Genomic DNA, 26,986 nt, shown 5'->3' with positions numbered 1-26,986 from the left:
TTTAAAGTTTCTAGATCTTTATTTTACAAAAATCAGTTCTCCCTTACTCATTTCTTTGTTTGGTCTGCAAGAGTTCGCTCTTCCACAGTCTCTTCAATGGAACGCCATTCAACCATGGCACATTTTTTATCATAATTTATTCACTCATGTTCTTATTGATGGTGATTTCCCCCTTTTTCCCTGGCCCTTATTCAAAATATATTACATTATACACTGATAAATATATAGTATTAAGTACTGGCACTTTACTTTTTTCTTCACTAGATTCCCAGCAGATTCCTGGGTTAAAGTGTATGTATTCTTTAAAGTTAAGACAGGATGTTTCCCACGGAGGCTGTCACAATGTGCACTTCCAACAGCAGTGTGCTAAATTAGCTTTTTTCCTGGCTTCCTTGTTGTCAGTGGGTAAATCACAACTTACAAAGACTTACTGCGTTGTGGACATTACTGTAAATTATTCAGTCAATAACATTCCTATGTAGTCACCGCCCACCTGTGAACCTCAAAAATAAGCCCAATTTTCGTTGCCATTTGTAATGCTAATACATGATTTATAACTGATAGGAAAAGGCTGAACCTGTGAACTTGAAATCCAGTTTAAAACGGCATTATCTTTGAGTTACATAAAGACAATTTTTTCATTAAAAATCAAATAATAGATGGAGAGACTATTGAAGCCCAATTATAAAGAGTTAAAGGTAGTAAAAAAATGTTTTAGGTTGACAGCAGTGAAACTCAAGTAGAAATGTCAAACAATACTCCAAAAACTCACTTCTAAAGTGGATTTTGCAGTACAAATTTTAAAAAGCAATAAAACAATTCTTTATTTTTCCTCTAAACTCTCTGAAGCGTAACATTTGTCAGCTACATAAGCACCCTACAATCTTTTTTGCAAGACAATTCATAAAATACTGAGAAACAGGGAAACACACAGAAACACAGGCGCTATCCAGGTTAGACAGTATTTTGGTAAAAGACATGCACTTGTGTGAACACCCCGGGCAGGGCACTGCGCACACGGCACTGCTTTCTGTGGTGAGCGCTGAGCGACACGCGACACGGTTCCCAGCTGCCTCCTTTCGCTACCTCACCTCTACACAGCGCGTAAGAATACTCTGGACGCCTCAGCAGACCCAGGCAGAGGTTAGTACTGTCTGCAGTGAAGAGGCCACTGAAAACAGTGTCCGTGCAACCTGCATGTACTGGCAAGCACTAGGAGAAAACACCGGCCACGTGCTGCGGTAACACCCGTCAGACGTCTCATTTGGAATGCACACTGGGTTGGAAAGGTACTAAACTGATATTTACATGGAAAATCCTGTCTGATGTGTCCAATTCTTCCAGAGGACAAGAGTTTTAAACTTCTTGTGACAGATTCAGATGTGAATATTTAAAACATAATTTTTGTATTGTGACACAGTCCACATATAGCCACTAAATTTCAAGGGTACTGTTTATGCTGCCCAGAATATTAAACTCATTCACAATTCATCTGGGTACATCTATTTACAAATGGAAATTTTCTGGTAAGCTTACTTAGCCGCGGGCCGTCGCTAACTCGCAGTATGATGACTTCTGGCACGTTCCCACGTGTCGACTGCGTCAGCATGAGCTCCCTTGCTCCTTCATACCTCCGTGAGGTGTCGCCGCCACCGGCAGCGTCCTGGTGGCAGGCTAGGGCTTCTCTGTTCCATGAACTCTCTGATGGACGCTGAGTCGGGACTTCCTGCTGAAAGCCTTCCCACACTCGGAGCACTCGTAGGGCTTCTCGCCCGTGTGGATTCTCAGGTGCAACCTCAGCGTCGACCTTTGGCTGAAGGTTTTGCCGCACTCAGAACATTCGTAGGGCTTCTCCCCTGTGTGAGTTCTCATGTGGATGATGAGCTGCGAGTTCTGGATGAAGGACTTGCCGCACTCACTGCACTCATAGCGCTTCTCCCCTGTGTGGATTTTCTGATGTATAATGAGGTTTGATTTCTTGAAGAAGGTCTTCGCGCATTCATTGCACTCATAGGGCCGCTCCCCTGTGTGGATTCTCTGGTGTGTAGTGAGTTCAAATTTCTGGGCAAATGTCTTCCCACAGTCACTGCACTCGTAGGGCTTCTTCTCCATGTGTGCTCTCTGGTGCACAATGAGGTTGGACTGGTGAGTGAAGGCTTTTCCACACTCCGGGCATTCAAAGGGCTTCTCCCCAGTATGAATCCTCTGATGTTTGATGAGGTTGGCCTTATGGGAGAAAGTCTTCTTACACACGTTGCACTCGTACGGTTTTTCTCCAGTATGTATTCTCTTATGACTGATAAGGAGTGACTTAAAGGAGAAAGCCTTGTCACAGTAGTTACAAATAAAAGGTTGGACCAAATTTTTAATTTTTTGATGTTTAAAAAGGCCTTCTTTATGAGCAACAGCTTTTCCACTTTGATGAAATTCAGAGCACTCGACGCCAGGGTGTGCTCTGTCTTGCTTCAGACACAGCAGCGGTTTTCCAAATCCATTGTAGCCATCAGCTTTCTTTCTTGCATAGCTTTTATTAGTAGTAAGTAAGTCTGCATTATATTTCAAAGTCTTCTCATATAAGTCGTATTTATAGGGCACTTGTCTTAAGGAAACAAACTCTGTGCTCAGATTCAATGTTTTTCCAAAGGGATTACCTCTTTCCTCCACTGGGCTCTTATGGATGATGAACTGCCTTGCCTGCTCCTCGGGGCTGCGGGGGTGGCCCTCCATCTGGTCATCAGCCTTCCAGACTTCTAGGGTAGAGGAAATGAAATTCACTTTGTTAATTCTTTCACTATAATGTTACTGAATGGGAAGTCGCCACAAATGTTCTATGACGGGGCTTTTCGGTCTGGGACCCAGTCTCAAAAAATCTCCATGGCTGCAGCTGTTTGGTATAGGGGCCAAGATCTGCTTAGGATGCCAGCCTCCCATGGCAGAGGACTGGGGTTTGAGTCCCAGCTCTACTTCCTCCACTTCTGAATCCAAGCCTCTGGCTAACGTGCACCTTGGTAGGCAGCAGGCAATAACCCAACAGTTTGCGTTGCCAGTTTGCAGCTTTGGCCTGACCCAGTCCCAGCTGTTGTTGGCATTTGGGGAACGTAATGGAATGGACTGAAAATCTGTCTGTCTGTACCCCTGCCTTTCCAATGGGAAACATTTGCATTGGGGATTTAACTCAAAGTTTGAAAGAAAAAGACAAAACTGTAAAAACTTGTGACAGAAAATGACAACAGACATGATAAAATGACCTAAAGTAGGTGGAGAAAGTGAGATAAAAACCAAGGGCAGGCCGCCACCTGCAGTGCTAGCATCCCATGTGGGCGCCGGTTCGAAGCCTGGCTGCTCCACTTCCGATCCAGCTCTCTGCTATGGCCTGGGAAGGCAGTATAGAGGATGGCTCAGGTCCTTGGCCCCTGCACACGTGTGGGAGACCCAGAGGAAGCTCCTGGCTTTGGACTGGCACAGCTCCGGCCACTGCAGCCAATTGGGGAGTGAACCAGCAGATGGACAACCACCCCCACGCCCCGCCTCTCCTCTCTCTGTGTAAGTCTTTCAAGTAATTAAATCTTTATTTAAAAAAAAAAAGAAAAGAAATCCAAGGGCATCAGACACGAAGGCTGGCAATTCCAGGGAGGACGGAGCACAAAGGCCAAGCGAGCAAGTTCAGGGGAAGCGCCGAGGCAGACCTAAGTCTGGCGGACGACGCCCTGACTCCAGATCCCTGGGGCGGGGCCAGCATTTGCTCCCAGCCCCTTTGCCTCTATTACTCTGCTCACCTGCATGGAACAGCTATCTACAACGCAGCGTTTCTCACAGGGCTGCAGAGCCAATTCTTCCACACAGCTCTAAATCTCAAAGAATCTTTTGCCAAGGATGGCACAGTTCATAAAATAAATCCAAGACCATCACAGGAGAACCACTCCAGTTACACCGCTTTCCTGTTGAAGTTGCTGGATAGTGAATATTTTCACCATCATATCCTATCTTCATTTTCTTTCCTTTTTTTATTGTTTATTTGACAGGTAGAGTTATAGACAGTGAGAGAGAGAGAGGTCTTCCTTCCGTTGGTTCACCTACCAAATGGCTGCTACCACCAGCGCGCTGCGCCGATCCAAAGCCAGGAGCCAGGTGCTTCCTCCTGGTCTCCCGTGCGGGTGCAGGGCCCAAGCACTTGGGCCATCCTCCACTGCCCTCCCGGGCCACAGCAGAGAGCTGGACTGGAAGAGGAGCAGCCGGGACTAGAATCCGGTGCTCATATGGGATACCAGCGCTGCAGGCCAAGAATTAACTGAGCCATGACGCCAGTCCCCCCATCTTCATTTTCTTTAAAAATTTAACTTACTTGAAAGGTAGCGAGACAGTGCTCCTATCCACTGGTTCACTCCCCAAATGCCTGCAACCACCAGGGTGAGGCCAGTTCAAAGCCTGGAAAGCAATCCAGGGTCTCCCATGGGAGTACCAGCAACACAACTTCTTGAACCATCTGCTGCCTCCCAATGTGCACATTAACAGGAAGCTGAAATAGAAACTGGGACTCGAACTCAAGTTCTTGGACGGGGAAAGCGGGCATCTCATGTGGCAGCTTAATAGCTTTGTCAAACACCAATCATAGCACAAACATTTTTTCTTTTAACATTTAGCTTCTTTCCCAAACCAGTACTGTCCCTGCTTTTATTTGGATCTTAAGGCTCGAGTACTTACCAAGCCAGGCCTTTAATCACTTAAGACAGTACTGCTTACACCTTACTCTTGAGATCCAGAACACTACCAGCTTGGTATTCAAGTATCTGTCCTTCTTGAGGCCACTGTACCAATTCTCACGAGCTAAAATACAAACATCACCATTCTGGAAAACTAAGAACACTACTGCAAGAGTAGTAGGATGTGGTAGGTAAGTATCAGAGGCAACCTACCGATACAGTAAAAAAAAAAAAAAAAAAGTTAAGGAGAGACTGATATTTCAAGGTGTGATTCACAGATCTGAGGTCATCTGACCTCAACTATCTCCAATAATAGACTTCAAAAATAACTTCTTGGGGGCTGGTGTGTGGCACAGCTGGTTAAAGCCCTGGCCTGAAGCGCCGGCATCTCATACGGCCGCCGGTTCTAGTCCTGGCTGCTCTTCTGATCCAGCTCTCTGCTGTGGCCTGGGAAAAGCAGTGGAAGATGGTCTAAGTCCTTGGGCCCCTGTACCCACGTGGGAGACCCGGAGGAAGCTCCTGGCTTCAGATTGGCGCAGCTCCAGCCGTTGCTGCCATCTGGGGAGTGAACCAGCAGATGGAAGACCTCTCTATCCCTGCCTCTCTAACTCTGTTTTTCAAATAAATAAGATAAATATTAAAAAAATAACTTCCTGAAAAGCATTTCGAAGGTACCAATCTGTTTATAATCCCTGGAATATTTCTAGGGGCTTCTAAGAGGAAAGGAGAGATGGACAAACTTGCAATTCTGTGTTATCTGTAACTCTTCTTCTCCAATTTGAAGGTCACACCTCATTCGATAATAATTCTAACTGCTCAGCCTTCAGAAAGCCTGAAACTAAAGGAAGCAGACTTGGGAGGCACGCTGTAACTCATGAAGACCGAGGCCAAGAACCTCACAGGGAAGCACACTGGAACGGGGTTCTCACCTACTGACAGCAAGTTGCTGTAGTTCTCCAGCATCACATCCATGTACAGGATCCTCTGAGCGGGGTCCAGTTGTTCCCACTCCTCCTGGGTGAAGTCCACAGTCACATCCGTGAATGAAACTGATCCCTAAAATGGTACATCGTTACTCTGCAACGATCAGCAGTTTGACATAGAAAATTTACTACCATGTTGTTATGGTCATTCATCATAAACATTTACACCAACTGTACGTTTTGTTCACTATCATGCCTCTCGACATGTAACTGGTTACCACATTTATTTAGATTCTTCTACATTTTTGATAGGTTTCTGCTCTCAAGATGTGTACAGGGAGACAGGATCATAAGGACTGGTAACCTGATGTGAACAATGTAGTACTGAAGCTCTTAGAGGCACTATTTCTGTGAAGCCAAACAAGAATAAAGAATTCATTAAAGCTTTGAAATAAGGGACACAATAGACTTCCAACAATAAAACAAGACATCAACTACAGATCTCCCTGCATCTAAGCCATAAAAGCAGAAAATATTTTTAAAAGATTCAATAGCAAATTAGACACAGTGGAAAAGATGATTAGTGAACTAGAAGATGTCAGAAAATATGCAAGCTGGTGGAGCCCGGGACTTCCACTCGTGCGTGAGGCGAGTGGAGCCAGAGACGAGACTAGAGGCCGAACTCGGGATCTGACAAGATGGCCGGGCTGCCCCGCAGGATCATCAAGGAAACCCAGCGTTTGCTGGCAGAACCAGTTCCTGGCATTAAAGCAGAACCAGATGAGAGCAACGCCCGCTGTTTTCATGTGGTCATTGCTGGCCCCCAGGATTCCCCCTTTGAGGGAGGGACTTTTAAACTTGAACTATTCCTTCCAGAAGAATACCCAATGGCAGCCCCTAAAGTACGTTTCATGACCAAAATTTATCATCCTAATGTAGACAAGTTGGGAAGAATATGTTTAGATATTTTGAAAGATAAGTGGTCCCCAGCACTGCAGATCCGCAGTTCTGCCATCGATCCAGCTTTGTTAAGTGCTCCCAAACCAGATGATCCATTAGCAAATGACGTAGCGGAGCAGTGGAAGACCAACGAAGCCCAAGCCATAGAAACAGCTAGAGCACGGACTAGGCTATGTGCCGTGAATAATATTTAAGTCGATCTGATCATCAAGTACGCATCACTTCTCCTGTTCTGCCAAGACTTCTTCCTTTTTGTTTGCATTTAATGGACACAGTCTTAGAAATATTACAGAATAAAAGCCCAGACATCTTCAGTCCTTTGGTGATTAAATGCACATTAGCAAATCTATGTCTTGTCCTGATTCGCTGTTGTAAAGCATGAACAGAGGCTAGAAGTATCATCTGGATTGTTGTGGAAACGTTTAAAAGCAGTGGCCCCTCTGCTTTTATTCATTTCCCCTATCATGGTTTAAGTATAAGGCACTGTGAAAGAAGGTAGTTGTCAGGGTTAGCTGCAGGGGTGTGGGTGTTTTTATTTTATTTTATTTTTTTTGAGGGGGGAGGTACGTTTTATTTTAATTTTATGGGCTCCCCCCCCCTTTTTATGGTGATCTAATTGCATTGGTTAAAAGTAGCTAACCAATTCTTTAGAATATGCTCTCTAGCCAAGTCTAACAATTTAGACTCTGTAGATGGACAAGCTTGATTGTTTGAGCCAAAATGGGAACGTTAAACAAACATCACAGCCCTCACTAATAACACTGTGACTTTGCTGTCAAGTGTAGATCCCCCCTTCAAAACAGCTTGTGACCATTTTGTATGGCTTGTCTGGAAACTTCCGTAAATCTTATGTTTTAGTAAAATATTTTTTGTTATTCTAAAAAAAAATATGCAAGCTGAGATACTCAAGGTACGAAGGACAAATAATCAAAGGGCATAAAAACCACATGAGACAAGCTGAAGAGGTCTAATGTATTTGCAGCTGTAAGAATGGCAAAATGCAGTATAACGATATTTAAAGAGAATGAGAATTCTCCAAAACAGCTCACACCACAGTTTCAAGAAGTACCACTTACTCCAAGTAAAATAAATACAAAACAGTCCCCACACTTAGGTACATCATAATAAATCTAAAGATCTAAAGATCTCAAGGCAAAAAAATGAACCAATTCAGCTATCATACCACAAGAGCAGGCACAGCCAATCTATAAAAACAGTAAAACTTGATTTATTAACACTGAAATCTGAGTAATTCCATACAATTTTCACAGAACATAATACTGTTTTTCCAGTCATTAAAATATGTAGAACCCAGGGCTGATGCTGTGGCACAGTGTGTAAAGCCGCTGCTTGGGATCCCAGCATCCCCTGTGGGCACTGGCTGGTGTCCCTGCAGTTCTGCTTGTGTTCCAGCTCCCTGCTAATGGCCTGGGAAAAGCAATGACGATGGCTCCTGCCACCCAGGTGGGAGACCTGCGTGAAGCCCTTGGTTTCAACCTAGCTCATCTGTCTCTCCTAACTCTGATTTTGAAATAAATATTAAAATTCTTATTTATTTGAAAGGCAGAGTTAGAGAAAGATAGATCTTCCATATATTGGTTTGCTCCCCAAATGGCTGCAATGGAGCTAGGCAGACCTGAAGCCAGGAGCCAAGAGCTTCCTCCAGGCCTCATATGTGTGTGCAGAGGCCCAAGGAATTGGGTGATCAGCAGGGAACTGGATCTAAAGTGCAGCAGCCAGGACTCGAACCAGCACCCATATGGGATGCTGGCACGGCAAGTGGTAGCTTTACCCGCTATACCACAGCTCTGGTCCCTATTTTTTTTTATAAAGTAAAACATAATCTTAGGTCACGGCCATATATAAAAAAGGCAGCAGACTATTTGGACAATGGGCCACAGTTTGACAATGCCTGATCCAGAATGATTTGTTTATGATTAAGTGTCATAACTTAGGTATTATTAACTAGAAGTCAAAAAAAATAAATAAATAAATTCCAGGGACCAGCACTGTGGCACAGCAGTTAAAGCTGCCACCTGTAGAACAGGCATCCTACATGGTCACCTTTTTGAGTCCTGGCTGCTAATGGCCCAAGTCCTTGGGCCCGTGCATCCATGTGGGAGACCTGGAAGAAGTTCCTGGCTTCAGACAGGCCCAACTCCAACCACTGTGGCCGTACAGGGCGTGAGCCAGCAGATGCAGAGACACTCTCCATGTGAAACTGCCTTTCAAATAACTAAATATCTTTTTTAAAAAAAAATTCCATATAGAATTAAAGCTAGAAAGACTCAGTGGGATGCAAAAAAAAAAAAAATGTAGCAAATAAAGCAAAACATTTTAAAATGAGCAAATATGAATTGAGATGGTTATTAATAAGCTGTAACTCATTTCTGGATGCCAGCAACTTAAGAGTTCTATCAGGGAGAAAGGAGGCAAACATACTCCAACTAAACTTTATTTAAAATATACACTTAAGTAAATAACAAAAAAGATAAAACTAGGATAGGAATATACAAGTATTCTGACAGGCCAGCAGAAGGGAAATAGGAATTAAAAAACCATCAGAGCCGGCGCCGCGGCTCACTAGGCTAATCCTCCGCCTAGCGGCGCCGGCACACCGGGTTCTAGTCCTGGTCGGGGCGCCGGATTCTGTCCCGGTTGCCCCTCTTCCAGGCCAGCCCTCTGCTGTGGCCAGGGAGTGCAGTGGAGGATGGCCCAGGTGCTTGGGCCCTGCACCCCATGGGAGACCAGGAAAAGCACCTGGCTCCTGGCTCCTGCCATCGGATCAGCGCGGTGCGCTGGCCGCAGCGTGCCGGCCGCGGCGGCCATTGGAGGGTGAACCAATGGCAAAGGAAGACCTTTCTCTCTGTCTCTCTCTCTCACTGTCCACTCTGCCTGTCAAAAAAACAAAAAAACAAAAAAACAAAACAAAAACCCATCAGTAATCTACCTAAAGAAATCTACACATTCAATGTAATCCATATCAAATACCAATGATGTTCTTCACAGAATTGGAAAAAATATTCCTAAAATATGCAGTGAACCACACGTTTGGTACTTCATACCAATACAACATGGTAATGGTATAATACCAGACACATGGACCAATGGAACACAACAGAAGCAAATCCACACATTGACAGCCAACTGATTTCCAACAAAGGCACCAAGGATGTGCACTGGATAAAGGACAGTCTCTTGAATAAATGGTAGTGGGAAAATGCGGTATCCATATACACAAAAGAGAAACTACCCCCTCTCTCACCATACCCAAAAATCAATTCAAAATGAATCAAAGAGCTAAATGGGAGACTCAAAATTATGAAACTACCACAATAAATGTGATGGAAGCACTTCATGACATAATGGTTTGGACGTGGATTTTTTTTTTAAAAAGGATGGACAAGGAAAGCACAACTCGACAGATGCTGTTACATGAACCCAAAAAGCTTCTGCACAGCAAAGGAAAACAGTCAACAAAGACGCAGCCCACAGAAGGGGAGAAAATATCTGCAAACTGTTCATCAGACAAAGGGTTAATAAAATTTAAAATGGGCAATAATCTCATTAGACACGTCTCAAAAAAAGACATACAGGGGCTGGCGTTGTGGCCCAGCAGGTAAAACCGCCTGCCCTCAGTGCCAGCACCCACATGGGCGCTGGTTCCTATTCCAGCTGTTCCACTTCAAATCTGGCTCTCTACAGCCTGGGGAAGCCGCAGAAGACGGCCCAACTGCTTGGGCTCCTGGCTCCAAACAGGCACGGTTCTGGCCATTGCAGCCAATTGGGGAGTGAACCAGTGGATGGAAGATCGATCTTTGTCTCTCTCTCTCTCTGCCTCTCCTCTCTGTGCAACTCTTTCAAATAAATAAATAAAAAAGACACACAGCCAACAAGTATATGAAAAAATGCTCAACATTAGTCATAAAGGGAATGCACATTAAAACCACAAAGAGAAATCACCTCAACCCAGCTAGAATGGCTATTATCAAAAAGAAATCACCGGTGGCAAAGACATGGAGAAAGGAAAATTCTTGTACGCTCTTGGTAGAAATGTAAATCAGACAGCTATTTTGTAAAAATGACACAGAGGTTCTTCAAAAAACTAGAAATGAAACTATCATACCATTTAGCAGTTCTACTACCAGATATATTAACCCAAAGGAAACAAGTCAGTGTGCTGAACAGATAGCATCACTTCCCAAGATACGAAACCAACATAGGCATCCATCTATGAATACGTGTACAAAAAAGTGGTATACACAAAGGAATATTATTCAGTCACAAAAAAGAACCTGTCGTTCGCAGCACTGACATACAGCAGGCACAGAAAGACAAACAGCACAAGTTCACACTCAACGTGTAGAAGCCGAAAAGTTTGTTTCATAGAAGTAGAGAGCAGAATAGTCGTGAGAGGCTGGAAAGGGTGCACAGGAGAGGAGGATGGTTAACCGGAACAGGGAATAGTTGGACAGGAGGAACAAATTCTAGTATTCTACAGCACAATAAAAATGGCTAGTCAAGAGGATCTAAATTATTCCCAACACAAATAAGAAATGATTGAGGTGATGTGACCTGATCATTCCAAGTTGTATACATACATTGAGATGTTATCCATAAATAGTATGTTTCAATTTAAAACCAAATGTAAAAAATCAATAATGCAAACTGTTCATCAGACAAAGGTTTTGCAAATAAATGATGCATGTTTGCTAAAACTAAGACTTTCAGAGTTTTCAGAAATACATGCTTTTGGGGCCGGCGCCTGCAGTACCAACATCCAATTTGGGTGGCAGTTAAAGTACTGGCTGCTCCGCTTCCGACCCAGCTCTCTGCTATGGTCTGGGAAAGCAGTAAAGGATGGCCCAAGTCCTTGGGCCCCTGCATCCATGTGGGAGACCCGGAAGAAGCTCCTGGCTTCAGAATGGCATAGCTCTGGCCATTGCAGCCATCTGGGGAGTAAACCAGTGGATGGAAGACTGACCTCTTCCTCTCTGCCTCTCTAATTAATTAATTAATTAAAAAAAAATTGGGCCGGCGCCGCGGCTCACTAGGCTAATCCTCCGCCTAGCGGTGCCGGCACACGGGGTTCTAGTCCTGGTTGGGGCGCCGGATTCTGTCCCGGTTGCCCCTCTTCCAGGCCAGCTCTCTGCTGTGGCCAGGGAGTGCAGTGGAGGATGGCCCAGGTGCTTGGGCCCTGCACCCCATGGGAGACCAGGAAAAGCACCTGGCTCCTGCCATCGGATCAGCCCGGTGCGCCGGCCGCAGCGTGCCGGCCGCGGCGGCCATTGGAGGGTGAACCAACGGCAAAGGAAGACCTTTCTCTCTGCCTCTCTCTCTCACTGTCCACTCTGCCTGTCAAAAAAAAAAAAAAAAAATTGGGGCCGGTGCTGTGGCTCAATAGGCTAATCCTCCGCCTGCGGCACCAGCATCCCATATGGGCACTGGGTTCTAGTCCCAGTTACTCCTCTTCCAGTCCAGCTCTCTGCTGTGGCCCGGGAAGGCAGTGGAGGATGGCCCAAGTGCTTGGGCCCTGCAACCACATGGGAGACCAGGAGGAAGCACCTGGCTTCAGGCCAGCGCAGCACTGGCCGTAGTGGCCATTTGGGGAGTGAACCAACAGAAGGAAGGCCTTTCTCTCTGTCTCTGTCTGTAACTCTACCTGTCAAATAAAATAAATAAATAATTAAAATAAAAAAAAATTATGGGGCCGGCGCTGTGTCATAGCTGGTAAAGCTGTCACCTGTAGTGCCAGGAGCATCCCTTATGGGCACCAGCTCGAGACCTGGCTGCTCCATTTCCAATCCAGCGCTCTGCTATGGCCTGGGAAAGCAGTAGAAGATGGCCCAAGTTCTGGGCCCCTGCACCCACGTGGGAGACCTGGAGGAAGCTCCTGGCTCCTGGCTTTGGATCGGCACAGCTCCAGCCATTGTGGCCAACTGGGGAGTGAACCAGCAGATGGAAGACTTCACTCTCTCTGCCTCTCCTTCTCTCTGTGTAACTCTGACTTTCAAATAAATAAATAAATCTTTTTAAAAAATATAAAAAATTACATGATTTTATGGTGGAGGCGATGTCCTCTATGCTGTATGACAAAGCCACAGCAGGAGGAGGGGGAACTCCACAAAGCAGTAAGCCCCTGACTGAATTGAAACCATCTTCTCTGTTGCTTTTATTAGGCTTAACAAGGATGTAATCATTGGGTTTGGGAGTGGAAATCATGCATATTAATGCTAAGTGAAATTGTTGTTCCTTGTAAAAAAAAAAATGAGTTTAAGGAGGTGACTGGAGAAATAAGAGGGGAATCTCCAAAAATATTACTAGGACCACGAGCAATGAGGAGCTCTATGAGAAAACGGACAGCAAGAACATGCGGCGCTTGCCCCACCGAGCCCCCTGCCTCGCACGGAGTGTGAGGAGAATGGTGGGACGAGGTTAATACTACGGCAAGTGGCCTGACGTGCAAGTACAGCCCAGCCATTCTTACAAAGCTTAGGACGTTATCCCCGCTTGGAAATGTAGAACAAAGGAACAAGGAATTCCTACCTTAGGCAATGGAATAGCTCCTATAAAAAACATGGCTGTTAGGGCTGTGATTTACTTTTAGAAAAATAGGATATAATCATTAGAACTTTCTCTATACAGTTATAACCTTATAAAATAAATCGATTAATCTTTCAAACCTTTGACTTTTTGTCTAGCACCTTTAGATAAGTTAAGCAAGTTTCATATAGCTGACACATCCACTATGAATAAAGAAAAATTAATGGGAAGGCTACAATGAGGCCATGAAAGGAAAATGAAACAAAACAAGATTAATAGAGAAAGGTTATGCACAGACGATCACTTGTGATGTGTCCTTTCTCAGAAAGAACAGAAGCTTAGGAGGAAGAAGGCTTAATGAAAAATATGTGTAAGCAGAGTATAAAACAGCGATGAGGAGGAACGGCAGAGTGAGGCCTTCCCTTGCTACCTAAACCTCGTCTCCTCGTCTCCATCTCCTTTCTTCGTCAACGCCTCCCCTCCTTCGGGACCCCCTGGACCTGCCAAGGCTGGACTGCAGCACTTTTATAAGAGGCAAACTTCAAATCACACGAAGACTGGGGCCAGCAATGTGGTGCAGTGGGTTAACCCTCTGCCTACAACCCCTGAGATGCCAGCATCCCATATCGGATGCCACTTAGAGCCCCAGCTGCTCTGCTTCCAATCCAGCTCCCTGCAAAGGGACCTGGCAAACAAAGAAGTTGGCTCAACCACCAGCCATCCATGTGGGAGATCCAGAATGGAGTACCAGGCTCCTGGCCTCAGCCTGGCCCAGCCCCAGCTATTGTGGCCATTTAGGGATGGAACGTCTCTGTCTTCACCTCTCTGTCACTCTGCCTTTCAAATAAATAAATCTTAAATGACATAGAAAGCTGGTCACAAGCATCAATACTTAAACAGAATTCCAAAAATTCTATACAATTTAAAAATACTGTGTATTTTTAAACAGAGGACTGAATACACCCACATAACACTTATAATATTGGTTACCTCTACAATTAGGAGACTCTTTTAATGGTGGGGAGAATTCTAGCATTAAGTGAGATAACATAAAACAGAGATGTGGGCACAGGTTTGAGTCCTTTCACTTCGATCCTGCTCCCTGATAATGTGCCTGGGAAAGCAATGGAATATGGCCCAGTCCTTGGGCCTCTGCACCCATGTGAAAGACCCTGAAGAAGCTCCTGGCTCCTCGCTTCAGACTGCCCAGCTCCAGCCTGTGCAGCCATTTGGGGAGTGAACCAGCAGATGGAAGACCTCCCTGCCTCTGTAACTCTGTCTTTCAAATCAATCAATCAATCAATCAATCTTTAAAAAAAAAAAAAAAAAAAAAACACCGAAAAGAGGACATGCTATGGGGGGCAGAACCATGCCAGAGTTAAGAGAAGTAGACAGAATTCATGTATGAACTGTGTAATATAAAGAAAAACTTCAATATATGTAATATGCCAAAATGTTAACTACTGACCACTGGATGATTTAAGAGGTTGATAACTATTAGATCAAACCATATTCAATTTGTAGACATTCAGTTGGCTCAACATACAAAAACGGTAATTTCATATGGCACATCCTGATATGCTTTCCTTTGTATTTCTGTGCACACTTCACACAACTGTAAAAAAGGAAAAGATAAGGTCTATGATCAGAGAAGTTTCAGAACAGCAGGTATAGAGAAGAAAGTCCGAGTTTTGAGAGAGGACAAAACAGGTCACACCTCGATAAGCAGACAGAGTGTCTTAAACTTCTTGAATGCAACACTAAAAAGCACTGACTTCAAAGTACTGATGGGCAAACTAGAAAAGCTCAATAAAATGCATAAAACAACCACGTACAAGCATTTAGGAGCAACCAGTGCATGGTCAAAACTCCTAAAAGGAGTACATAATGAGGGTACCTCCAGAAGTTTGTGGAAAATGGAATTAAATTTTGGTATAGGCCGGCGCCGCGGCTCACTAGGCTAATCCTCCGCCTAGTGGCGCCGGCACACCGGGTTCTAGTCCCGGTTGGGGCGCCGGATTCTGTCCCGGTTGCCCCTCTTCCAGGCCAGCTCTCTGCTGTGGCCAGGGAGTGCAGTGGAGGATGGCCCAGGTGCTTGGGCCCTGCACCCCATGGGAGACCAGGAAAAGCACCTGGCTCCTGGCTCCTGCCATCGGATCAGCGTGGTGCGCCGGCCGCAGTGCGCTGGCTGTGGCGGCCATTGGAGGGTGAACCAACGGCAAAGGAAGACCTTTCTCTCTGTCTCTCTCTCTCACTGTCCACTCTGCCTGTCAAAAAAAAAAAAAAAAAAAAAAAATTTTGGTATAAAAATTTTGAAATCTGTGTACAATTTTTTCCATATATGCATTTCCATGAACTTTCTGAAGACCTTCATATATGAGGGAAGCCCCCACATTCACACTGATGCTGAAAGAACCACAAAAAATAACAATCTTGAATTTTACAGCCAGTATAATGCTCTCCAAAGTACTTTCTACCCTGACACAAAAGAATAGCGTTCAAGCAGAAATGAACGTTGCTGTATAGGTTATAAATAAAAATTGGTATTTGTGTCTGCAGAACAACTGGGATTTGGAGGCAAGGTAGTATGACTGTACTCTCCAAAAATTCACATTGGAATCTAATCCCCAGTGTAACACAATGGGAGATGCTGCCTTTGAGAGAGGGCTGGGTCGTGAGGTTTCCTCTCCCTCCTAAGTGGCATTAGGCACTCTCACAAAGGGGTTTGGAGGAGGAAACTCATTCCCTTCTTCACCCTTCTGCTTTAACACAGCATTCCTCTCCACCATGCCCCAAGAGGACACAGCATTAAGACACTATATCTGTAGACATAGTGAGTTAAACCACCATCTGCAACACTGGCATTCCACATAGCCACCAGTTCAAGTCCCGACTGCTCCACTTCTGATTCAGCTCCCTGCTAATGCACCTGGTAAAGCAGCAGAACATGGCCCACCCAGGTGCCTGAGCTCCTGCACCCACATAGGAGACCTGGGGGTAGCTTCTGGCTCTTGGCTTCTGATCAGCCCAGCTCCAGTCATTGTGGCCATTTGGAGAGTGACCAGCAGATGGATGTTCTTTCTCTCTGTCTCTCCCTCTCTCTGTAACTTTACCTCTCAAATAAATAAATACTTTTAAAAAATAAAATAAATAAGGGGCCAGCATTGTAGCCTAGTGGGTAAAACTGCCACCTGCAACACCACATCCCATATGGGTACCGGTTAGTGTCCCAGCTGTTCCACTTCCCATCCAGCTCCCTGCTAATGGCCTGGGAACAGCAATGAAAGATGGCCCAAGTGTTTGGGCCCCTGCCACCCATATGGGAGAACCACATAACACTTGTGGCTCATGGCTTTGGCCTTGCCCAGCTCTAGTCATTGCAGCCACCTGGGGATTAAATCAGCAGACTGAAGATCTCTCTCCTTCTGTAACTCGTTCAAAGAAATAAATCTTTAAAAATAGATGAAGGGCCAGTGCTGTAGCGGGTAAAATCGCCACCTGTAGTGCCGGCATCCCATATTGGTGCCAGTTTGAGTCCCGGCTCCTCCACTTCCGATCCAGCTCTCTGCTGTGGCCTGGGAAAGCAGTAGAAGATGGCCCAAGTCCTTGGGCCCCTGTGTGGTGGAATGAGAAGGCCATGTCAAGGTGGCCGCTGGCAAGCGAGTGTCAGTTACTCAAGAATGGCTTTGAAACCCACCTGGCAATGGAGCCTGCCTGGCAACAGGCTGTGATTGGATGGCTTTGGAAACTGCCTGGCAACAGGCTGTGATTGGTTGGGGCATAGACTGCCCCTTGACCGGATTGGCTGGTCCTGGCTATATAAGCTGTTGTACTAACTGAAATAAATGAGTCTGTGGGCTGCTTGCCTCAAGCCCACTTTCACCCGACTCCTGGGGTCTGTGTGGTGACTCCGCGCCTCTTGCCCCCACCATGCTCCTCCTCTCAGAAACGAATCCACTGCAACATTGTTGAGAAATCAACTGCAACACCCCTGCACCTACGTGAGAGACCCTGAAGAAGCTCCTGGCTCCAGATCAGCTCAGCTCTGGCTACTGTGGCCATTTGAGGAGTGAACCAGCAGATGGAAGACCTCTCTCTCTCTCTCTCTCTCTCTAACTCTTTCAAATAAATAAATAAATCTTTAAAAAATTAGATAAGGAAATAAAACTAATTTTAAAAATTAGATTAAATGAATAAGGACATTGTCTATGCTGTGATGGCTTCAAGAATGTTACAGAGAGGCCACCACTGTGGTGTAGTAGGTTACGCCTCAGCCTGTGGCCCAGGCATCCCATATGGATGACTGGTTTGTGTTCCGGCTAATCCTCTTCCAATCCAGCTCTCTGATAATGGCCTAGGAAAGCAGTGGAAGATGGCCCAAGTCCTTGGGCCCCTGTACTCACATGGACGCCCAGAAGAAGCTCCTGGCTCCTGGCTTCGGATTGGCCTAGCTCTGGCCGTTGCAGCCATACAGGGAGTGAACCAGCAGATCGAAGAGTTTTCTCTCTGTCTTTGTCTATAACTTTACCTCTCAAATAAATCAATCTTTCTTAAAAATAATTAAAAACTAACCTAATTAAAAATGGGCAAAAGATGTGAATAGACATGTCACCAAAGAAGATAGATGGCAAATAAACATTTAAAAATAAATATATGAAAAAAGATGCTCAATCAACATCATGGCATCAGAGAACCATCAAGTAAAACGATATTAAAAGGCACTTGCTAGACGTAAAACCCAGAACACGACAACACCAACTGCTGAGGAAGATGTGGAGCGTCAGGAACGCTCACTCGCTCCAGCAGGAATGTAAGATGGCACAGCCACCTGGAAGACGGCTCGGCAGTCTCTTACGGAATAAGACATGTCCTTATTCTATGATCCAGCAATCATGGTCCTGGGTATTTACCCAAATGAGTTGAAAATTAATGCCACACAAAAACCTGCACACAGATATTTATGACAGCCTTACTAACTGCCAAAACTTGGAAGCAACCAAGACGTTCTTCAACAGTGAGTGGATAAACCACATTCATCCACCCAATGAAACAGTACTCAGTGCTTAAAAAGAAACTAGCTCTCAAGCCATGTACCTCTATCTTAAGACCACTAATTTGACAAGGTGACCCACTGCATGTCTCTAACCATATGATTCTAGAAAAGACAAGACTAGGGACATGAGATAGTAAAAAGACTCGTGGTTGACAGGGGCTTAGGTAGAAGGAGAGAACAGGTGGAACACAGGATTTTGGGGGGCAGAGAAACTATTCTATAACATACTACAATGGACGATACATGTCAAAATACCTCTGTCAAAGCCCACAGAATGTACAACACAGACTGACTCCTAATGGAAACTATGGACCCTATAAAGTATCAATATTGGCTCATCAAGTGTGACAAATATGACAGATTAGTTCAAAACAACAATCGGGGAACCTGTTGAGTGCCGTGGTGAGAGATGGGGCATATGTGAACTCTCTGGCTTCCCAATTTTCTGTAAATCCAAAAGTGCCCTAAACAATGAAGCCTATTAATTAAAAACAAAACACAAATAAATAGAGCAGTACGACTCATACACTGTTATATATTTGTGTAAATATGTACCGATAATAACAAAAAAAAAACCTACTCAGGAAAGCAATGACAATGAAACCCACAGAAAGTAGAGACAAAATTTAAATACCCACCCATTCTACATGAACTATCCACAGAAAACCTGCTTAATTTGGGTTTTTGTTTCTGTTGATACTGTCCTCAACAGCCCAAAACATCATCCATGTGAAATCCATAAAATCTGTTCATATCTAAAGTAGAGAACCAGAGAACTGGTATTCATAATCAATGCAAGACATTTAACTCCGTTTGCTTTCCAACTGCTGGTACCGACCAGTTATTCTTGCTACGTCTTCAGGTTAACTCACATATACCTTCCTTATTTTATTTTCCAGCTCATTATAAACATCCTGGAATGCACTGAAAAACAAAATGGGGAATAAACAAACAACTCACCTGGGATTTGTTCATTTTCTGCAGTTTTTGAGTAAAGGCAGAGAACTAGGAAGGCAGAACTGGAATAGAGGAAAAAGGAAGGAACTGTTATTAAAGATCTGACCTGCCTCACACCGCGGCAGTAACCTGTTTAGAATCCCTACACAGCACTTGGGGAATCCCCACCTCCTAGGAGTCCCCTGGCCTCTGCAGAAGGAGAGAAAGCATCACACAGTCCGCATCCACCTTCAATCAAACAGGAGAACCCCAAAAAGGCAGACTAAAGCCACCAAGTGAACAAAACAATCAACCGAACCCTCCCTGCTGAAAAGATCAGACAGTGAATTTAAAGCAACTATAATTCATATGCTAAAAATTTTAATGGAAAAGGTAGGCAACATCAATGAACACATGGAATTTCAGCAGAGATGGAGATTCTAAGAAAAGCATAATAACAGAGATGAAGGAATACCTTCAACAGGCCATTAGTAAATTCAACAGAACTAAGCAAAGTGTCAGTAAATCTGATATAGGTCAAAAGAAATTCTAAAACTAGAACAAAAAGAAATGGAAGGGGGAAAAAGTCTAAACCAAAGGGGCTGTGGCACAGTATCAAATGGTCCAACAAACAGGTAATCAGAATTCCAAAAGAAGTAGTATTTGAAGACACAAAGACCTAGAATTTTCTAAAAATGATATCCATCCAGAGTAGCTCAGAAAATCTGCACAAATGGATTAAACACCAAAACACACATAGACACATCTTATCCAAAGCTCTGAAAACCAAGGCTGAATTCCCACAAGCAGCCAAGAGGAGTCAAGATACAGCATCGCAGCCCTTTCTCATCACAAACTGCGCCAGCCAGAAGACAGGGTGGTGGCATATTTAAAGTGCTGTAAGGAAAACAAACAACTAAAGCAAAAAGCCATGAACCCAGAATTCCACACACACACACACACACACACACACACAATGTGAAAATATGTAAAATTTTACGTGTCAATCGAGTTTTCTAAAACAATAAAATGACATAAAAGCCTTTTCAAACAAAACCAGAATTCATTATCAGACCAAAGCCACAAGAAATCTGAGAGAAGCACGGATCTACATTTAAAAAAATGACCTATGGGGATGGTCAAATTAAGGTAAGTAAAAAAGATGTCTTTTGGCCGGCACCGCGGCTCACTAGGCTAATCCTCTGCCTGTGGCGCCAGCACACCGGGTTCTAGTCCCGGTCGGGGCGCCAGATTCTGTCCCGGTTGCTCCTCTTCCAGTCCAGCTCTCTGCTGTGGCCCTGGAAGGCAGTGGAGAATGGCTCAGGTCCTTGGGCCCTGTACCCCCATGGGAGACCAGGAGAGGCACCTGGCTCCTGGCTTCGGATCAGCGCGGTGTGCCAGCCACAGCACGCTGGCCGCTGCGGCCATTGGAGAGTGAACCAACGGCAAAGGAAGACCTTTCTCTCTGTCTCTCTCACTGTCCACTCTGCCTGTCAAAAAAAAAAAAAAAAAAAAAAAAAAAAAGATGTCTTTCTAATCACTCTAAAAAATAAAAAACAACTATCTAAAGCAAAAATAATAACAATTTGTGGGTTTACAGCACACTTAAAAGTAATATGTATGACAACAATAGCATAATAATGAGATTGAAAGAATGTTATTAAGTATATATAAATAAATATCCATGATGCTTACTGTAAACACTAGCACAATTGATAAAATTTTTATAAAAATTTTCACAATGATCAGTAAGTCAATACTGGAGATAAAATGGAATCATAAAAAGTATCCACTTACATCAAAAATAGGAAGGAAAATAGGAACAAAGACCAGACAGGACATATAGGAAACTACTAGTAAGATGATAGATTGTAATCCAATCATATCAGTAACTGGCATAAACATAGCAATTGAACAAGAGGTCACATTAGATACAAAAGCAAGACCACAATAGCTGCTGTGTATAATCAGCTTGTTCTAAAAACAAAAACATAACTAAATTAAAAGTAAAAGAATGAAAAAAGGTACATTTTGCAAATACTCCTCGAAGGAAAGCTGGAAAGATTAACATCAAAATTGACTTCAGAAGGGCTATTTCCAAGGATTAAAAAAATAACATCACAAAAGGTTTCTGGGGGAAAACCAGTAATATCACTTATGAATCAATGTGTCAAATCATCAAGAAGACATAACAATCCTAAAGGTATATGCTCCTAACAAAATCACTCTAAAATACAAGTATCAAAAATTGTAGAACTGAAAAAAAGTAGCTAAAAGCACAACTATAATTGGGCCCTTGAACACTTTCTCTCAGTATCCGACAGAACAGGCAGATAGAAAACCACAGATGCTGAGCGACCCCAGCTACTACCCCGGCCCATTCAATATTTAACAGAGACTCTGCCATCAGCAGCACAATATTCAAGTATACAGAAAACATTCACCAAGATGTACCCTCTTCTTAGTTATAAAACAGACCACAATAAATTTAAAAGACAGAAATTTATAATATTCTTTGGCCAAATCAGAATTAAGGTATAAATCAATAATAGAGATCTGCATACACTTCTAAGTAGTAATGAGTGAAAATGAAGTCACAGAGGGAGTTTTAAAAAATGGAACTGAATTGTAATGAAAACACTACAGAAAAAAATTGAGGGCCTGGCACTGTAGCATAGTGGACTAAGCCTCTGTCTGTGGCGCCGGCATCCCATATGGGTGGCAGCTCTAGTCCCGGCTGCTCCTCTTCTGATCCAGCTATCTGATCTCTCTGTTATGGCCTGGGAAAGCACTAGAAGAAGGCGCAAGTGCTTGGGCCCCTTCACCCATGTGGGAGACCTGGAAGAAGCTCCTGGCTTTGGATAGGCCTAGCTTTGGGCCATTGCGACCATTTGGGAAGCGAACCAGCAGATGGAAGACCTTTCTCTGTCTCCCTCTCTGTCACCTTACCTCTCAAATAAAAAAAAATAAAACCTTTTAAACAAACTTTTAAGTCTTAAGGGCTTTGAAAAAAATTGAGAAACAGCTAAAACAGATTTAGAGAGAAATTTTTAACATTAGAACTACCTCCCATATAGGCACAGGTTCGAGTCCTGGCTGCTCCATTTCCAATCCAGCTCTCTGCTATGGCCTGGGAAAGCAGTAGAAGATGGCCCAAGTTCTTGGGTCCCTGCACCCGCGTGGGAGACCTGGAAGAAGCTCCTGGCTCCTGGTTTCGGATCAGTGCAGCTCCAGCCACTGCGGCCAATTGGGGAGTGAACCAGCGGATGGAAGACCTCTCTCTCTTTGCCTTTCCTTCTCTGTGTTACTCTTTCAAATAAATCAATCAATCTTAAAAAAATTATTTACATTGGGGAAAAAAAGGTTTTAATGAATGACCTCAGCTACCACCCTATAAAACCAGGAAAAAAAAAAGGACATTAAACACAATGAAACCAAAATCTGGTTATTGGAGAGATCAATACTACTAATAAATTTCTAGTAAAATTGGGCAAGGAAAAAAGGAGGACACAAATTACCAATATCTAGAACAGTCCAGGAGACATTACTACAGATGCTACAGATAGTAAGGAGGCATTCTTCAACAATAAAAACAATCAGCCACATCAATGAAGAAAACAGGAAAGAAAGGCCTAATATATAGAGGTGAAAATATCAGTCAAGGAAAAATTAACAGAAAAATGATTACATCTCAAGGGTAGTAAAAGGCTACACAATAATAAAATTATTTTATGGGGCTGGTGCTGTGGTGAAGTGGGTAAAGCCACCGCCTGCAGTGCTGGCACCCCTTAGGGGCAACGACTGGAGTCCTGGCTGCTCCACTTCCAATCCAGCTCTCTGCTATGGCCAGAGAAAGCAGAAGATGGCTCAAGTGCTTGACCCCCTGCACCCACATGGGAGACCGGAAGAAGCTCCTGACTTTGGGATCAGCACAGCTCCAGCCATTGCAGCCATCTGGGGAGTGAACCAGCAGATGGAAGACCTCTCTCTCTGCCTGTTACTCTGCCTTTCAAATAAATAAATCTTGGGAGGGAGGGAGGGAGGAAGGGAGGAAGGGAGGGAGGGAGGGAGGGAGGAAGGAAGGAAGGAAGGGAGGGAGGGAGGGAGGAAGGGAGGAAGGGAGGAAGGGAGGGAGGGAGGGAGGGCGGGCAAGCAAGCAAACTTGCTAAAAAATATTTTACAAAGATTATAGATGCTGGGCGTTGGGCACTGCAGTTAAGCCACCACCTGCAGTGCTGGCATCCCATATGTGCACTGGTTCAAGTCCCAGCTGCTCCACTTCCGACCCAGCTCCCTGCTAATGCACTGGGAAATCAGCAGATGGCCCAAGTCCTTGGGCCCCTGCAGCCATGTGGGAGACTCAGAAACAGCTCCAGGTTCCTAACTTTGGCCTGGCCCAGCCCTGGCCACTACAGCCATTTGGGGAGTGAACCAGTGGATAGATCTCCCTCTCTCTCCCTCTGTTTAACTCTACCTTCCAAATAAATCCTAAAAAGAAGTTTATAAAGTGCTGAGGATGACAAAACAGGAGAGGAATAAAGGGTAATGAGTACAGAAAAAAAGAAAAAGAAACACCCAACATAACAAACACGCCCACTACCCCTAATGTAACCATTACTGGGATCACAATATAAGTACCAAGTGTTTTTGTTTTAAGATAAAAATGACTGTAAAGTAGGAGAACCAAGGGAAATCTTGCATGACCCCAAAGTGGGGATGGCCTCTGTGTGCCCTCATTAAATTCGTCCACAGAGAAACGCAAAACCTGCACAGTGCACAACCCACCAGGGAGAAAAGCAAAATAACAGACGGAGGGGCCGGCACTGTGGCTCAGTGCCTGGGCTAAGAGGCCGCCGGTTCGAGTCCTGGCTCCTCCACTCCCCATCCCGCTCCCTTGGAAGGCAGCGAAAGGTGGCGCCGGTGCTGGGGCCCCTGACATCCACGAGAGAGACCCGCAAGGAGCTCCTGGCCAGCCCCGGACATCTGAGGAGTGAACCAGCTGATGGAAGGTCTCTCTCCCAGAAAAAATTTAAAGTATCTAGGGCCTACAGACGTCAAGTACCAGCTGGCTGCGCGACCTCGGGTAAATCACCCGCCCTTTCTGAGACGGCAACCCCGGAAGTCACAGGGCACGCCGGAGCACCGGGCACCTCGTGGGCACTGGCCACCCGCGGCCACTCTGTCCACCCTCGCCGCGCGCGCCGCCCAGGGACGCCGGATACTTCCGGGGCGTGGCCAGGCGCGGCGGCCCCGCCCCCGCCGGCCGGGCACGGTGACGCGTGCGCGCGCGCGCCCCCGCTCGCCGGGGCTTCCGGACCCGCGCCGGCGCTGCCCCAGAGCCCGGCTGCCCGTTGCCGCCCGTCGGAGGCGCGTCTGCTGACAAAGGGAGCGACCGGAGTCGTCGCAGCCGCGGCCCGCTGCGCGGCTCCCGCCCCCGGGCGTCCGGCCCCGCGGACCCCGCTCGTAGGAGGGCGCCGGGCAGCCGCGGACGCCGCCCCGAGGGTCACTCCCGCCCGCGAGTCGCCCAAGTTTGCGTTCCCACCCTGCCCGGGCACGACCCCATCCCTCAGCCCCAGGCCGCGCAGTGCTGCCGGGCGGCCCCCCTCGTACCTGCAAGGGCACGGCTTCCACTCGTGGCTCGGTGCCAGGCCGGGTCACGGCGGGGAGCGGCCAAGACGCGCAGAGACCGGGGCCCTGTCACCCACTCGCGGCTGGCGGTGGGGGAAGGGCGGCCCCCGGCGCGCTCGCAGCGCCACACATGCGCAGAATCGGGGCCTGCTCGCGGTTCCCAGGCTCCTCCGGGGGAGCGGTCTGGCGGGCCGCCGGCCTACATTTCCCATAAGCCTCCGGGGCTGTGCCGTTAGGGACTCTCAGGAAAGTCTACGCCGTGTGTGGAGAGTGGGATGAAGGCTGCCGAGTGTAACCCCTTGGCCTGGCCTGTTTCTCTCAGAGCGGGTTGGCAGTTAGAATCCACTACCCTCACCCAAAATGCAAAAACCTAACTTTTAATCTATGATAACTGCACTTAAATGTGAAAATATGTACAAGCAAGTTATCGCCCATGATTGCGCCTTCCAAAGGCTCTGGGTAACACTAAGTTCACAGACTTAGGTATTTTTTTACAAAATTGGCCATAAGAATATCATGTGCTCCAACTGGCTTCCTGACCTTAAATCACAACCTCCCAACCCCCCGGTTTTATTAACGGCTAGTAGACAAGTTGCATGTAGACAACAATGATTTAGGTTGGAAAACGTGCATGTGACTGTGACCAGGTATGAAAATTGTGTCCCTGTTTAAGGTGTACAGTTTGACAAATTGAAAAAGCCTTTGGAATATTCACCACAGGCTGGTTAACATAGCCATCCATCACCTCACAGAGTCGCCGTTTTGTGTGTGTGCCTGCCGAGAACACATAAAACCTCAGCACATGTCGAGTGTGCCACACATGCTGCTAACCACGGCCACCCCATTGGACATTACTGCTCCAGAGCATATTCAGCTCGCATAGCGGAGAGTTTGTATCCCGTTGCCAACATTTCCACCTTCCCCCACCCTCCAATCCCTTTTTAAATTTTTAGAGCAGGGGCCCAGTGCTGTCCCTTATAGGTGCCAGTTCAAGTCCTGGCTGCTCCACTTCCAATCCAGCTCCCTGCTAATGCACCTGGGAAATCAGCAGAAGATGGCTCAAGTGCTTGGGCCCCTGCACCCACGTGGGAGACCCAGAATAAGCTGCTGGCTACTGGCTTCAGCCTGGCCCAACCACAACCACTGAGGCCATTTAAGGTGTGAACCAACAGATAGAAGATCTCTCTCTCTCTCTGCCTTTCAAATACATAAAATTTTTAGACCAATTCCAAGTTCACAGTAGAACCCAAGCAGAAAGCAAGCACAGGGAATTCCCGTATATCCTCTGCCATAACAAGGCCACAGCCCTCCTCCCTGCCTCCAACACCCACCCTGGAGCAGAACTGAGTTACAACTCAAGCATCTACCCCCGTGCGTTATCAGCACCCAGAGCCCAGAGCTTACATCACAGTTCACTCTTCATGTGGCGCATTCTATGGGTTTTGACAAATGTACAGTGATGCGTGTCTACCATTACAGTATCATCCAGAACACTCTCATTGCCCTAAAAATCCGCTGTGCTCAATCTACTTGTCCCTCCTTCTTCCCAGACCCAGGCCGTCTCCATAGTCCTGCCTTTTCCATTGCTTCATATGGTTGGAGTCATACAGTGTGTAGCCTGTGCGGGTTGGTGTCTTTCACAGATGAACCCATTTGTACTATCATCCTATATATAGGTCCCCGATAACGACTTAGACTGGTCAACAAATACACCGCTTATGGTAACTCTGAGAGAAGTTGCTGAAATAGTCACAGAATGAAAACCGGGGATTTGATAGGTTAATGTGCATTTAAGTTTCCTGCATGTCTTCATGGCTTGACAGTTCGTTTCCTTTTAGTGCTGCATAATATTCGACTGCCTGGGCATACTACAGTTTATCTTTCCATTCTGCTGCAGGATACCCAGGTTATACCAAGCGTTGGCTCTTCTAAATAAAGCGGTTATAAACAGCTGTCTGCAGGCTGTTGGGTGCGTAAAGTTTCCAACCACTCTGGATAAATAGAATGGTTGCCGGATGGTGTGCTATGAGAAAGTTTAGTTTAATAATAGCCGGCCAAACTGTCTTTCAAAATAGCTGTACCACGTCACACTCCCGGCATCAATGAATGAAAATTCCTGCCTCTGCGTATCCTCACCGGAATTTGGTGGTGTCGGTGCTCTGGATCTGGCCTTTCTAATCGGTGTGTGGCAGCGGCAACTAGCTTTGAATTAAAACAATGCATGGAGTGAGTGTTTGGCTCAG

At 45.6% G+C, this 26,986-nt stretch overlaps 1 protein-coding gene and 1 pseudogene across 5 annotated transcripts; one reads left to right on the top strand and one right to left on the bottom strand.

Annotated features, from left to right (window-relative positions):
* On the bottom strand, positions 1–24,905 carry ZFP1 (ZFP1 zinc finger protein). Of its 4 annotated transcripts, none has more exons than XM_008257619.5 (4): positions 24,726–24,905; positions 19,140–19,198; positions 5,630–5,756; positions 1–2,750 (listed from the first exon to the last, which is right to left on the bottom strand). In XM_008257619.5, exons 2-4 carry the CDS (start codon positions 19,152–19,154, stop codon positions 1,675–1,677), a joined length of 1,218 nt encoding a protein of 405 aa, XP_008255841.1. In that variant the 5' UTR covers positions 19,155–19,198; positions 24,726–24,905; the 3' UTR covers positions 1–1,674. The 4 variants fall into 4 exon arrangements, with proteins under 4 accessions (XP_008255841.1, XP_069919683.1, XP_069919684.1 ...); XM_070063582.2 differs by having other exon boundaries at positions 5,630–5,777; positions 24,726–24,885; XM_070063583.2 differs by lacking the exon at positions 19,140–19,198 and having other exon boundaries at positions 24,726–24,877.
* LOC100341684 (ubiquitin-conjugating enzyme E2 N pseudogene) lies at positions 6,206–6,932 on the top strand (annotated as a pseudogene). The gene has a single exon (XR_016225425.1). The product of XR_016225425.1 is annotated as a ubiquitin-conjugating enzyme E2 N pseudogene (transcript).
* Positions 24,906–26,986: the final 2,081 nt, after the last annotated feature.

Source organism: Oryctolagus cuniculus, chromosome 18 (assembly GCF_051225735.1).
Source record: "Oryctolagus cuniculus isolate XC-2025 breed Fujian yellow rabbit chromosome 18, ASM5122573v1, whole genome shotgun sequence".
Lineage (NCBI taxonomy): Eukaryota > Metazoa > Chordata > Mammalia > Lagomorpha > Leporidae > Oryctolagus > Oryctolagus cuniculus.
Note: the sequence above shows the minus strand (reverse complement) of the source record. Positions and strands in the feature narration are given on the sequence as shown.

Bases quoted from the DNA above. Each gene is read 5' to 3' on its own strand.
- ZFP1 (XM_008257619.5), bottom strand. The intron at 2,751-5,629 runs GTGAGAACCCCG...CCTCTACCCTAG, and splicing joins CAGCAACTTGCTGTCAGTAG to AAGTCTGGAAGGCTGATGAC.